The sequence below is a fragment of the Ambystoma mexicanum genome, chromosome 3p, assembly GCF_040938575.1.
Source record: "Ambystoma mexicanum isolate Mex_15411 chromosome 3p, UKY_AmexF1_1, whole genome shotgun sequence".
Lineage (NCBI taxonomy): Eukaryota > Metazoa > Chordata > Amphibia > Caudata > Ambystomatidae > Ambystoma > Ambystoma mexicanum.
The window spans coordinates 1,079,497,047-1,079,512,500 of record NC_090925.1 but is presented as its reverse complement, the minus strand read 5'-3'; the positions used below and the strand labels follow the sequence as shown (position 1 = coordinate 1,079,512,500).

At 45.9% G+C, this 15,454-nt stretch overlaps 1 protein-coding gene across 3 annotated transcripts in view; it reads right to left on the bottom strand.

Moving 5' to 3' along the window:
* Positions 1-401: 401 nt before the first annotated feature.
* The window catches only part of PPP2R2B (protein phosphatase 2 regulatory subunit Bbeta), a 1,057,189-nt gene continuing 1,042,136 nt past the window's right edge, over positions 402-15,454 (bottom strand). For all 3 annotated transcript variants that reach the window (XM_069652436.1, XM_069652437.1, XM_069652438.1), the window contains exons 7-9: positions 4,148-4,317; positions 2,932-3,023; positions 402-1,733 (exon numbers count right to left, since the gene is read on the bottom strand). In XM_069652436.1, the coding sequence (XP_069508537.1) occupies positions 1,454-1,733; positions 2,932-3,023; positions 4,148-4,317 (542 nt within the window). In that variant the 3' untranslated portion in view covers positions 402-1,453. The remainder of the gene's footprint in view (positions 1,734-2,931; positions 3,024-4,147; positions 4,318-15,454) is intronic.

Here is a 15,454-nt window from a genome sequence, read left to right as displayed (position 1 = left end):
GCCTGCACCATTATTAACTGTGCTGGTGCTTTTGTGTTCTCCTATGTGACTCAATGGGAATGGGGAATTCCATTTTTCCGGCACCTGACTTCCCGGACTGGTGTGGTTAGAATCCCCCGCTGTTACCGGCAAGCCAGACGCTGGAAAATGTCCAAGTCCGGCGGCAGCCTGGCGGTTTTACCAGCACGGCTACTGCTGGAGTTAGAATGAGGCCCTAAATTTCCTTTTGACTGCAATAAGCGACTCTGGCATTTTTCTCCCCTGCACCTATTCATCTTCCATATTTTATCTTACCATTGCTAAATTGATACTGTAACAATATGGTGGGCGTGTCCTGTATATTTCTGCCCATGTCTGGATATCACATTGAAGGCCATTTCATCACACTTGCTACCACCGAGTTCAATAAAGCATTTTTTTTTTATTATGAGCTATTTTGCTTTCCTTGTAGGTACCTGAATAATCAGCATCCAGGTTGCAATACAAAAAAGGGAGCCTGGCCATGCAAACAGGAAGCGCCCATTTGTTATTCCGCAGTAGTCCATTAACACAATCTCATCCCGGAAGTACTTTGCAAACTGCATTAAATGCTTTTTTTTTAAAGACTGCACCATTGTATAAATAAGCAATTGTTTCTTTAAAAAAAAGAAAAATAAGTTAAGTTAAATAGGACATGCAGGGAGGAATCGGAACAAGTCAATGAAACAAAAGAATGCGCAGAAGACACCGATGGAAATAGTTGCTTTTGGTTTGGAGAGATGCTCAACGCAGAAGTGGAAAGGTGTCCTCCCGTATTATCAAGGCACCACAGTGTCCATAAGACGTGATCCGTGTGGAGCTCCTGGTAGGACATTCATCAGGAGAGAAGTGTCAATGTAGGGCGATGGGGGGCCCAAATCACCCTACTTTCATGACTTGCCGTGGCCACCCCTGTCCCATGAAAAGACGGCGTAAGGGAAAATAAGAATAGTAATACATATAAAAACCAGAAATAAATATAAATACAGTATTGAACTGGAGACAGAAATGGCCTCAGACAAAATAGTGAGCTCCGGAACAAAAGAAACCTCAGGATTTGTGTCTTTTATACTGAAGAAGTAATTGTTTTTTACTTTTTTTATTATAAAAAAAATTGGTTTCTGAGGTCTTTGGCTTAGGCCTGGGCTCTGCAGGTTGCGCGACCGATTCCTAAAAATCCAGAAGTGAAAGAGCACAGCTGCGGGAGGAATGGGAAACGTCCTCCACCCTGCCCCCTCATCGAGCACACATTTTGGGAGTGGACTTCTGCTCAACTGGTTTCACTGGCTGCCAACACATAATCATCATAGAAAGTTATTTTTGTTATTCTATTTGCCTCAGAATAAAATAACCACACAAGAAAAGAACACCAAAAAAATTGGGGAGCGAGAACTTGAAAATGTTGGTTTCCTTAGGGCTTGGCTAGAAGATCTTCCTAGTTGACCTTGTCTTGAAATATATACAAGTTGTTTGTGGCCGCCACTGCTATAATGTTCTCGGAAGGGTGCCACGCTGTGTGCAAGATCTTTTTGCTAAAGTCCAGGCTGTCCACGCTGATTTCGTCTTTCCTCCGCTTCCCGCCCATGCACACTTTGCGGGGCTTGAGGATGGCCCGCGGCTTGCTGTTCTCCCGTGAGGCCTCTAGGGTGACATCGCGCTTGGTGTTGCGGTCGAACATTCGGAAGAAGTTGTTGTAGGACCCAGTCATTATGACGCTGGAAAAGTAAAATTAACAAGCTGTGATTAAAAGCTGAGTAAGGGTGCCTTTGAGTTTTGGTGTATGGGGTGTCATTAAGTTCCTGCCAAATAATTCTGTCTTGCAGTTGGTGCTGTATAAATGAACAATAAATACTTATATAAAACATATCAAGAATAAAAATCTCGCTCGAGTACAGACATTGAGGCACATAAGGATCCTTGACTGCATGTGATAATGTCCCATGGGGAAAAATAGCTAGGTAGCCAACTCTTTCCCGTTTCCCTTACAAGCCTTCCCACACATGTTCTAGGATGGGTACAATTTTCTATTCTAACTCCAGTCCTACAATATTTGGGGAAAGTGCTTTATTTTTGTAGGGAGTGCACATTTTGGGAAATGTCGCTCCCTGACGACTTTTTCCCCAGGCGACGTTAGCACTGGATACCAGATCCTTTTCCCTTTGCGTCAGAGCAAGATATAGGCCACAACATGCCTTCTGTGCCTTTTTTAAAAATAATTATTGTACTTTTCCATTGAACCATTGTACAGCCCATAGGTACCTACGCACTGCGCATCAGCAGAAGACACATCTTCTCTGATCTTGCTAGCTATAGTAATCCTGCTTTATGCGGTAGTAAGGCCTTTATAAGTTCAATCCCCTTGGTTGATATGGTACCGTGAGAGCACCTCTCCCTCCACTATCTCACCGCATAAGAGAGTGCACAGATTTTGTTTTTCCAATGTTAGGAAAGGACCCTCCAGTCAGTGTAGACTTCCCATTTCCCTGCTGCTTTGACACCAGATGCAGCCTATTCTTGAGCTCGAGCCTCGACTATTCACCATCGCATGCATGACTAGCTTAAGAGGGAAATCACTAGATCTCCCAAGCAGCTGGTCCCTTCGGAAAACATCCCTGACATGTGCCTGGTTCAGAGCCAATCTTACTGTCTGGTTCAGGGGACATCATTTCTTTATTTTCCGGTTTCCCCCCAACAACCCCCGTAGCACATTGAGTAACCCACTCACCAGCAGCAACCCCTGCAGTGGACAGCAAACATTACTCCCTACTTATACCCACTAAGCAAAGCTTCAACACAAGTGTGAAAAATACATCCGAAAGGAACCAGAACGGGTAAATCATAAAACAGACAGGTCAACCGGATTAAATAAAGGCTGCCTCCATTGCTAGGTGGCTAGACATTAGCCGTCCTCACCTGTCGGATCCATTCCAAACACATTCAAATTTGTCAAAAATGCAGTCATTCTCGTAGAGCGAGCACAGCTTGCTGCGGAGGTAGTCATGTACCTAGGAGTGAAGACACAAATGGAGGTTAAGAATTTTCTATTTTCTTCTCAACATCATGAAACACCTCTCCAATACAGACATTTCCCTCCCTCAAGTGACTCTGTGTGCACTCAATGCATGAACCACATTACACGGCCCGCGGTAGCGGCCGTGTAGTTATAGTTAAGTTGCTAAACTCATAGGAAGAGCACTTTTTCAGCAGCTTATAACTTCGCTCCCCCTGGAGGAATCCTCACCAAACTTTGCAAATATATATATATATATATATATATATTAATCCTGCATCTTCTTCATGTTCGGCTCATCCGGGGGGGGGCGGACCTTTATCCATCATCCACAATTGATAAAAGGGGCTATGAGGGCACTTTCAAACTAGTGACATCTACTTCTAGAGAACACTGCTGGTCCCTTGGTGTACAGTTCACCAAATGTAATATTGCACACAGGCAGTGCTGCATTGCATCAAATGAAGCCAGTGGGAACATAAAAAGACAATCTTACTGCTGTATCCAAAATGCTGATCAATGTTAAGCATCTCCGAATGAAGACTTATTTGGGCTGTATGACTTGATACTATTTATTGGATCAATAAAGTGTGTTTAAGGATTGTTTAGAGGACCTATTTGGGACCGTAAGCCAGGAGTCTGCAATGTATGGGGTCTCCAGATGTTTTGAACTGTGACTCCCATGATCACTCACCGTTGGCTATGCTGGCTAGGGCTGATAGGATCTGTAGTCCAGAATATCTATAGAGACAAAGGTGGCCCACCACTACCCTAAGATAAAGTACATCACCATCTTTGGACAATCTTATGTGGTTAATTCAATGCTTGATATCATCCCTGGGGATTTACTTCCTTATTGGTATTTTATCAGAAAACGGAACGAGAGAAAGAGAGATAGAGAGAGAGGAAGAGAAAGACAGAAAACCAGAAAGAGGGAGAGAAAGAAAGAAAAAGACTTTCATAATCAAATGAATATAAACAGAGGCTCTGTATTATCCAGCATCTTATTATTCTTTGGAGTGGCTATGTCCTCGCTCACCTCAGGCTGATCCAAGGAACGCCCTACTTCAAGGACAATTGATGCTAATACACTACAACCAAGGGGATAGCTCGCCGTACCTGGTATGTCTCGATAGGCCTGTTTTCCATGTTCACGTCCCAGACTTTCACCGTGAGATAATCCCTCGTCATGATATACCTGCCACTGTGGCTAAACTTCACGTCCGAAATTGAGGAGATGATCTCAGAGAAAAAGGATCTGTTGCTGGGATCTTCGGGTTCTTCAAAAACTGGAGAGAAATACAAAACCTTCATCAGAGACGATGATCATAAGGAGCTTCAATATTTTAAGATATTGATGAAGCCAGAACATCCGCTTCATTTCCCAACAGAAAGGAAATGTCCACCTTGACCATCTAGAGAGAACACGGCCACAAGAGTCCTTTATTAAGCAGAACTCTCATGATATATTGGTTTAATTTCCAAATGTTTCATCAAGAAACAGCGGGCATTGTAGCATACATCTATACATTTGGTGGCATTCATGTTTAGGTACGATAAGGATAGGTGGATGCTAAGCTTATAGAATGTAGTTGCCATGGTCATTGTTTAGCTCTTCTGATTAAAAACAAACTCTTCCAGAAGGGGTTGCTTATTGGATATGATTCGTGAGGTTTGGGAACACTGGTGCTGTGGACCCCAGAGACCTGAAAGTGACAGTGATTTTTCCTTCAGTCTAAATAACTTGGGTGGCAGAGGAATACAATACAAACTATTACACCTTTTAAGTGTCATTTTCAAAATTGTGTGGCACTTTAGTACGTGGAAAGAATGTGTGTTTTTTGTTGCAAGCCCAACATCTCTATAGGATGAAAGGTCCAATTAGGACATTTTGGTCTCAGGATCCAGGCACAAACAGAGACTATGGATATGGCCAGCTTTACTGAGAAGCAGCCCCTGAAAGCTCCCTGGATCTCCCACTACCCTGATCCACCAGGCCATTCAAACCCAATTCATCCTCGAGTACTACTTACTAATTACTCCTACAGTTTAGTATCACACAAACAAGAGAAATCAGGTGACATCTTATGAATACAATCCTGTTTAGTGTTTCTTGAAGTAAGATGTTGTTTAAAGTGTACTTCCATTCCCACAGTGCAAAAAGAATGAATTATTTTATTCTTTACAACATTTCCTAATGCATGGAACACAGTATTCACTTGGATGATTTTAGCCCTTTTAAATACCAGTTGATAAACCAATGAGAGCGAGTGTGAAACATGGAGAGAGAGCTGTAGAGAGACAGAGGGAGCGATGGTGGCAGGGAGACAGAGAGAGAAAGAGAGAAGGCTATAACGGGGGAAAAGGAGAGGTACATAATGGCATCTCTCCATCATTATCCCTCCCTGTGTTAATGTCCTCTCTCATAGTCTCTACATATCTGTCTAGCCAATGTATACATATTACAGAGTTGGAGATAGCGTTGCGAGGTTATAGTTGTTCTTAAAATCGACTCCCCTAGAAAGAGGACATTGTATAATTTCAATCACTTTGGCACCATTCGATTAAACTGCACATAATTTAGCAAACAAAACTTTCTATGTGATTTCCACGAATTGATTTGATTGTGGTATCCTTAATCAATTATTTTTTCTTTAAGGATGGTTTACCACAAATGTATGCAGGGGGAGACCCCTTCCAGCCCCTCACAATCACACCATACCTTTATTTTTCCCCTAACTCACCATCACATACATTTGAGGTAAAATGCAGCTAAATAAATTCGACCAATTCTCTCTCAATGAAATCTACTATGGCCAAACCTCCTGTAACAAAACAATATTGACATCACACTCTTTTAAATTAAAGCTCAACCCATTGGGTCAATGATATTTGTAGGGTCACAAAGTTGCAAATCGAATTGAAACTCCAATAGGGAACATTTTCTCTCACCTAGAACAGAAAGTGCAGAACACATGTACATATTTGGATTAGTAGTTGGTGCCTGGGTAAAATTTCGATCTTTATTAAGTTTGATGAATAATAAAACCAACACTGGTAAGAATATATTGTTATTGAGTCACTGGATGGCCCAATGACAATATATGAGGTCAACCTCAATCCAGAGATGCGATTGGCTGATGCCGGGGTGAGTAATAGTCAACTGCCCACCATCATGTATCCTGGGATCAAAAAATCCAAAAAATGAACTTTGGCCCTGGGGTCTATGCACCAGGCAGAGGTGTACAGATCCTGCACTGAAAGGTCTAATCAATGGTGCTTGTAGCAGACCCCTGGGACATGCCCTCACCCGAGGAGGGCAAGGGCATGTCCCCGACAGGTGGAATATGCCTATTTCAAGAAAAGAATTGCAACATTTGGTTGTGGGTCTGCATATCTGAGAGGTAGAGCTGATTTGCAAATCTTTGAATGTCCTGCAAAACCTTTGGGTAATGTTAAACAGTAGGACGAGGCCATTTCTGGAAGCTTATAACTCACATGGAGCTATCTAAGGTTTGATTGGAAAGTTATGTCTGGTGAGTGGGTGCAAAGCAATGTTAGTGGGTGATGCCCCAAAAACATTTTCCATTCAACCTTTGCCTCTGTGGATGGATTTTAATTTTGCCAAAGTGGATTGTGAAAAATGCTGGATGGATTGGCAACAAACTTCTGTGAGAAGTTGACAAGCTTGGTTACTGTGTCCGGGCAGGCATTGCGGGCGGGTTCACCGTGCTCAGGGCACAGTGACTGCAAGGCTTGCCCTGCCGGCGCCGGCGTCCCTGCTCTGCATGGCCATAGATGACTACTGGGTCAGGGTCAGTGAGCAAGGTGCATGGCTGCATGCCATGGCCAACAGGCTTTACAGGTAGCTCCACTGTCTCTGGTGCATGGCCAAATAAAGGCCATGCCACGGGCACAGCAACCGCTGGCGTTTAATACATATTGATATAGTACAACATTGACAAACTTGTACTAAAGAGTTATGGTCAACTTGTATTTGTTGAAAGAACCTTTATGCGCAGGGGATGTTATGCAAACGCTAAACAATAGACATTTTTGAGTTATGGTTAATAACACTGCATCTGTGCAGTGCTCATAACATCACAATGGCATCATCAATAACGACACTGATGAGGTCACAGATGTCACCAATGTGTGAATGCCTTGGTGGAAAGAAGATAGTATGATAGAAGGATTGAGTAAAGGCGTGCACCCTGTGCAAGGCCAGGCACAGTGGATATTGAGGGCATGAATGATGTCTCTAGGATTGGAAGTTGCACGTGACGTAGAATCGGTGCTCAAGTGGTATGCTTGCAAGCGATGCACTGAAGGTACTGTGTGGAGGTCAATGTAGCAAGACAATTTGGGGCGCCAAATTAAGTTCCTTCCAGGGGAAGGCTTTGGCAATAGAGAGCCTGTTTAAAGCATGGCCATAGTTCATGCCAACACACAGTTCCAAAACCTCTGGGTGTTGCATGATGGATGTCCCCCCAATGTGGTTCCACCTCAGTGCAGGTTTACAAGACTATTGCCAAGTCCCAGTGGTCCATATGCTATTGAGTACCTGTTTTCCTTCCCCTCTTTTTGATCCCACAATAATTTCTCATGCCAACAATAACTCCTTTGTTGCCATCCTCTATTGCTATTGCTGCGGACATTATTCCTGTTATTCCTACAGCAATTCAACGTTTGCCGATTCCGTTGGTAATAGGAAAACACTTGAAAATTAAAAAGTCTTGCCTTGGGACTCTATGTCCTCTAAAGTGAGCTTGCTTTAGGGATCCAATCCCAGCTCTTGAAATGTGTGGACTTTGCCCTTATGATGTCACACCCAAGTGCTTTGCTCCAGCTAAATAGGAGGGGACAGGAATGAGAAATGGAGGCAGAGAGAATTAAGATGGCAATCCCTCCCCAAAACAGTGCAGACCCCTCTTTGTCTACACTAATCCTGCCCCCTTTCCTTCTCAATAGGATCAAAGGCCTTTAGAAATACAGACCCCTGGTGTGAGGTCTGGCTCTCTATGAACGGGTGTGACTCTTGGCCAGCGTCCTGTGGAGTGGCTGTCCTGCGAGAAAGGTTGTTACCTGCCTTACAAAGGAACAAAGAGAAGCAATTCCCCCAAGACAAGTCCTGTCAGTGGACAGGGGTGGCCTTGTCTGGGAGGAATACACATAATCCCCCCACAGATTAACTGGACCCACAGGGCTGAGTGAAATCAATTTAATGTTTCTTGGATAACTCTGAGAGATGCTGGTAACCACTCCTTTACTTGGGAGTGACTTATATTTGTAGTGTATTGTGCCACCAGGACAGGATCTCCTGAGTTATGCAGTATTTGGAGCATGGGTGCATATTTTAGATGCAGAGACTTGGATGTCAATGCAGCTGTCAGGAGAGCACCTATGATCTATGAACTGGCTTTGTGCCACTGGTAGAGCATGTAGTGCAAATCAGGATACGACTGACTGTTAAGAAAGATTTCCATTTATGGGTAATTTTACCTCCAGTTGTGAACCCTCCAACTTTTTGCTGTTTGACTTTCCTAACCTGACTTTTACCAGTGGAGCACAGTCTTCTGCTGTACTCTGCTGGGCTTTTGCTCATTTGGTTATGGGGAAACTGACATGCCCTTCCGACTGTCAGCACTGGGAAACGTTGTTTCCCTTAGTTGTTCACTTTGTTGCTATTTCTTAGTAACATTTTTTCAGTGCACAATGTACCTTACAGCACAGTGCGCTGGGGTCTAGTTTTCATTTTTAAGGCCCTAGACACCCTCTGAGGATTTCTGGTGAATGTACAGTGTGCCTGGGATGGAGCTGGTGGCAGCAGTTACGTTTAAAGCATTTTTGACTTTTTTCTATGCTCCATACCGCGTTTGGCCCAGGACAGTAGCCTTTGCTCAAAATGGCCATTCCACAAGGTCCTTTGTTCTGTCCTTTGGCCATCTTGTCCCTTTGCCTCCTCCAGGTTGAGCCAACCCAGGAAATTACTTATGTGGTCATGCAGACCCCAACGCAAACCGAAGCTTGCGCAGGCTTCTGCATGCCCTGTGTGGGTGCACCCAGGATATGGGCTGGAGCGGTCTAGTTCCAATACACATCATGGGTGCCAGGATGTCTGGTGTGCTGGGAGTGACTGGGACCACCGTGGTCCATGATTGGTCCAAGTCTGGGATGGCTGAATGTGAGCAAATCTCCTATTGGTATCTCTTTGTTTTGGCACAAAGGAGATTCTGGATAAGAGAAGGTACCTTTCACCCATTCCAGGTCGATCTTCTGAGTTCACACCGAACCTAGTAAAGGTGCCAAGTATCCTGAACCGCTGAAGCAGATCTGTGGAGCCACTGGTGAACTGCTGGAAGGTTTGGCACCCCGACCCCGCTGTTGTCCCACTGGAGCCCCTGTTTGGCATCAATCACAGAATGCCTGCAAGGGCTTCAACCCATTGGAATAGTGGGACTAACTATTCTCAGTATCTCCTGCTTAACTGGCACCTCCTGCTTAACCTGCAAACGAGCCTGCTCGGAAGTGTTCCTGGTCCACCCAGTGAACTGACCAGCTCATACAGGACCTTTGCTCTGGAACCGCCGCCGTCTCGAGTTTTGACTTGAGCCATTGGAGACTGTAAGCTCTGGGTATAAGGCACTCTCCTGCCGAGTTTAGTACACCTAGGATTCCTAGGTCTGGAATTAGGAAAGTACTCTTGAACCTGAGCATACGCAGTCACTGTGTCGCCCAGCTGTGGTCACGATCTTCGCGGATGCCTTGCTGCTGTGCCCCCCTGTACCCTAAGACTCGCTGCAGTGGAACTAGCCTGATCCCTTCACCAGGAGCTGAGAAACCCTTCTCTCCCTCCTCCCCCTCCAGCCTACTTCTGCAGGAGTTTGTCCTGATATATTCTGGTTTCACCCTCACTGTCTTGTTGCCAATGCTGGATTTGACTTTTATGGACTTCATTGATTCACATGGGTGCCCTGAATCATGCTGTTCCCAACTTCATCTTGTATCCTAGCTTACATTATGTGTTACTGCTGACATCTTCAATTGTATTCGCTCTCCCCTCTTACTTCTCCAATCTTTTTGACTGCTTACTCTCTGTTCTCTCCTCCTCTCCCTTTCTCCCATTTTCTATCTCCTCCCCTCCTCCCCTTACTTTCTTCTAAGCACTTGCTTACTCTATCAGAATTGTCCCTGGACGTAGTATGATTGCAACCTCGTCTGTCTCCTCCCCCTCCCCTAACTTGTTTCCCCAGCACGATCTGAAATGTCATCAGGCCTAGTACGATAGTCGCTTGTTTTGTCCCCCCCTCCCTTTCTGCACCCCTCTCCCTCACCTGTTGTTTTCTCCGGCTTTACCAGAAATGTCATCAGTCCTAGTACAGAAGTTGCCTGTCTGTTTCCATTTCCTTCCCACTCTCCCCCTCTCTTCCTTATCTGTGTTTTAGCTCTTGCAGTATCTGAAATGTCATCAGGCCGAATACGATAGTTAATTTCACATCCTTACTGTTCATGGCCTGTAAGAATGTAATTGTATTTTCCTGTGTTCCCTCCCTTGCCTTGAAGCGCTTTGAAACACATTGGGCCTCATTACGAGTTTGGGGGTAGCCATGCCCATAATAAGGGCATGGCTACCCCCAAACTTGGGTCCGTGTCCCGCAAAAGGGGACTTACCAGTCCCTCCAAGGTCAGAATGGCCCGGTAATTCCCTTTTGCGGGACCCGGAGCCGGTACGTCCCCATTCCCATTTGAGCCCCCATAAGGCTCAGATGGGAATGGGGAGGATGGTAGCAGCGGTACCGTTCATAACGGTACCATTGCTACCATCCTGGTCTGATCGCGGGTGGCACTCTGCACGCCTGGTCTGCAGGCCGGTAGCACCACCGCCGCATTGTTGCCTTACCACAACAGTCTTAATGAGGCCCATTGTGTATAGGTGCTATATGAATAAACTATCATATAACTATCATATCACTGTCCCGCCACAGAATCAATTCGGGACCTCAGCCCCTGAAAGCTGCAGAGCTACGCAACTGCAGGATTCGAACCTGCGAATGAACTGTATTTGACTGTCGAAGTTTGGTCTGCAATGCACCGAGGGTCGGTAAGTACTTGCATCCTTTACCGGTGGCCCGTGACGTATCCATAGACTTTTACGCACAAGTGTCCCCTGAGGGCCACTTTCCTTTGTCGAGGTAGCCTGTGCTACCGAGCTATTCCCAGTTCTTCTAACCTTTCTTGTCCTCTTGGGGAGACCCTCGTTGAATAGTCAGAAGCTATTCTTTATCACCTCACCCACCTTCCTGAGACAGTACAACCACCTGAAGAAGACCTGTTTTGAACTTAACCACACGATCGAGTGCTCCGGCACTGAATGTACTTTTGAGCGCAAGGCTCCACACTTCTTAGGGACTGGACTGCCTATTTGTTAGGGTTTAAATTGTTGAAGAACTTCCTAAAATATATTCACACTTGTGACCCCTTTCTTTGCAGGTTGTGGATCTCTACTTGTGTAATATTCTTTTAGGCCACTGTTACGATATATATATTTTATAGTTAGTGTTGTGTTAGTTTTGTTAATACTGCTGAAGATTTACTTTGTGTTTGAGTTAAAAGGCCTTTAATAAATGTATATGTATTTTTTATATATACACCTGACAGAGTAATTTGTGGTTTTGTTTACCGTGAATGCTCATTGTGGGCTTTCGATCACCCTCACCCCTCCTGTGACCTAGTCTTGACCACTGCCAATGCTACCTTGATTAGTCTGGCTTGTCCTGTTCCAAGAAAATAAGCTGGCCTTCTGAAATCCATCTTGATATTGACGCAGCAGGGCACAAATTCACACTATGCTTTTGGCATTGAGTTTATGCAAGGGGAATCTGATTAGCAGACTTCCCTTTCAGAGCTGGAATTACCCGCAGAATTCTATTATTTAGTGCAAATCAAAAAAGCCAGGACTTTTACATCCTTGCCAGATAGCAATGCAACACCCTCCCTGAACCCTGGAAGAAGGGTGTGCTCAAACTCCCTGAACTCCAGAAGAGGGAAGTGCTTCAGTGAGGTAGAGAAAAACCCATGAACCCCAGAAGAGGAGTGGGCTCCGGTGTGGGAGAGGAGAGGACATTGAGGGCAAATGAAAGATACACTGGACCAAAGAGAAGGTAAGCGTGAGCAGTAGTAGGAGAGAGTGACTTTGACCCCAGAAAAGGAGATGTGCAACAGAAGAGGAGAGCCCCTTGAATCCAGAAGAGGGGTGTGCAATGTGGAAGAGAGAGAAAGAGGGAGCAGGGCACGATCTCTCTGAGTGTGAAAGGCGAGCATGGCACCCGTCCCTCAGTAAAAGCACAGAGGGGGAGAAGGCGATCCCCAGGAAAGGAAAGGACTGTATGGACACTTCCCAAAGGGAGGAAACCCTAAATCTTGAGAGACAGAAAGGCCTTGTCGTCCCCAGAAAAAGTGAAAAAAGGCTAAATACTAGAGCGACCTAAACAGGAGACCTTCCTGACTGGAACTTTCTGAATGTCTTTTTGTTTTCTGTTTTTTTGTCTATAACCCTGAGCTGAAGGACTGCATCTCCCAAGAATCTTTATGTTACAGCCATCCTGAACCGATTTCCATGGTGTGTGCGCGCGCGCGCATGTATGCACGCACACACAACCCCCTCCACCCCTCCCCCCGCCCAGCTGCTCTGCTATCTGCAGCATTTACTGCAAATCTGTGCTAGGAGCACATATAATACTTGTTCTATACTAAAACTTCTCTTTGCACCCAATATAGATCCTCCGCTTTTAGTTCCCCTCCCACGCAAGAAAAAATGAAGGGTGCAGAGACATCTGAATTATAATTGCTGCGCTGTGTCACCATGGTGATCCGAGGCAGCGAGTCAGGCGGGTCCCGTATCCATCCGGCTGTTACTCCCGGGAACACAGCAGGCGGGGGTTGCGCTGAGCGACATGCTCAGAAGGAGGCCGGGAACTGCTCTAATTGAGGAGGCAGCTCGGGAGGTTCAACTGCAACCCCTTCCCTCAGTATCTCTTCCTCAGAGAGGCCTTCACAAGCCTCCAGCCCCACCCCCCTCCCCGCTGACACCATTTCCATATGGTTTTATGATAAAAGATTGGGCCCATTCGGCAGATTTCGAGACGGCGCCCCATGCAGAACTCAAATGACAGAGCGACATTCCTCGTGACTGCGTCTTTGGTTTCCTGTGAGCAATCAGGCGAGTTAAATAAGCGATGTTTCACTTGCGGGACAGATTTTGCTTTAAAACTACATCATAAGCGATCACCCAAGCATCGCTAAAAACTTAAGGGCTGCGATAATAATAATTTGGCGATTTATTTAGGGTGTTGAACCTGTGAGGCACAGCATTGGCTGTCCCTCAGGTGAGCATATTGCGCTGAGCGTGACCTTAGAATAATCGGATTTCTCCACACAAAAAAAGGCCACACCCTGAAACGCTCTTCGTGTTGGACAGCCATGCTGAGTATGCCGACCAGAGTGGAACGTTGCGTGTGCTTGTTTGGAAACGTTACGAGGAGATGGTTAGTGTTACTGGGGGAGCTGAGACTGGGTGGCGGGTGCCGGCCTCGGGTTTCTTCCATCTGGTGCCCTGCCCGCGCCCGGCACATCTAACAGGGTTGCGGCAATAAAGGCGATTTGGACCACTCACCTGTAGTCCGTGCTCGCTATCTTCAATTTGGCCAGCTTGTCACACCAACACACTTCATCACGCACTTGGCCAAAGACCAGTCACTGTTCGGTGCGTGTAATCTTGTTGACGAATAGATCCCGCCACAAAGTGGAGCAGCCAGACAGTGCAAAATGATAGAAGCTGGTGGGTCCGGGGCCTGCCAACCACCGCGCCCAAACCGAGCCAAGCCGTTAGTTCGTATTGACGCCATTCATGTCTTGGGGCGCAGTGCAGCCAACCTCCCCACAGTTCTGTATCGCAGTGCAAGGGGCCTGCGGTGACCATGTGGCTGACGTTCCTGCAAATGGAAGAAGGCCCAGGCTTTTTAAATAGCCAGCAGGAATTGTGCTGACCCGGAGCTTGTTAAAAAAAAAAAAGAATACAGATAATTATCTTGGCTAGCTGGTTAGCCTGGGAAGAGTGTCAAATGCGTGTATCTGCTCGTTGGGGCGTTAACAAGTGGCGCACTTAGACGAGCAATAAAGGCCTTCCTCTCTTCCGGAGTGTTTACCAAGACAACTAACAGCACACATGCAGAAATTGCGATACATTTTTTAAAAAAAAAAAAACAAGCTGCTGTGTTCTGCTGAGTGAGGGCAGGTAAAGATGGCACCGGGATTGGCGTTACTCGTACTGAAGAATCTTTATTTCCCGTCTCCAACCTGTATGACCTGCTTCTGTTCATCCACCATGCATGTCCTGCACTAACCTACGAATCTGTGTAGTCCCTCTCCCCAACCTCCATCTATGCTCCTCTGGGCAGGAAGTGGTGTCCAGTGGAAGGGGGTGTCAATCTTTCAAGGCAGTTCTTGTTCCTGGTCAGCTGACACAATTACAATACTACTTCAAGAGCTCACGTTTCAACTCTACCCCCTTCCCCTAAACTGTAATGCCACTGCAGGTAGAGTTGAAACAATTGTGCACTCAGGGCTTTAAGCGGGTTTCGGCAAGCCAGGACAAAGGCCCGGCAGTCTCCAAAAAGTGTCCCCAAGCAAGGGCCCCACTAGCCCTAGAGGTGCTGACCCCCGCAGTCAGTCCTTTCACTCAACAGAGATCATTTATTTATTTTCATTTTTAAAGTGTTCACACAGCCCAGGGGCATCGAGGCGCTGTTACCGGAATATGTCTTAGTTGCGTATTTATAATGCGCTTAATACCCAGAGGTTTCTAAGCGCGGACCCGGGGATCGAACCTGTGTTGCTGCGTGTCGTCTTGTTTCCAAGGCAAGCACGTTGCCGCTGAGCTATCCTCCCGGGACAATTATCTCTTCTGAAAGTGCAGCCTGCAAGAGTCTGCACTTCTGTTTAAAAAGGAGAGGCAGGCATACTGTTATCATAACTTTTGATGCATTCACCTCTAAATGTGCTTTAGTCACAAAGGCCCCAGCCCCTACAGACAGCCCTTTCATTTTAGCCAGCGGTTTTGATTAAGAAACAAAAGTGGAGGGAGGTTCACCAAAAAGTAAGCTAGTAGTGCACCCGCCACTACTTTTAAAAATTCCCTCCCACCTGGTCCCCAGGCTGCTTATACTTAGGCCACACCCCTGTTTAGTGCCAACCCTGAATTACTCATCCCACTTAAAGCACTGTGTGAACCATACTTCAAGCACTTGGATCTATCACCAAAAGATAGAGGATTATAAAGTTTAAAAAATGGCTACATTGATAACATTTGAAGGGCAAACCCTTAAGTGTTGCAGTGAGTGCTGGAATTGGGCCAAATGCCCCAAGATT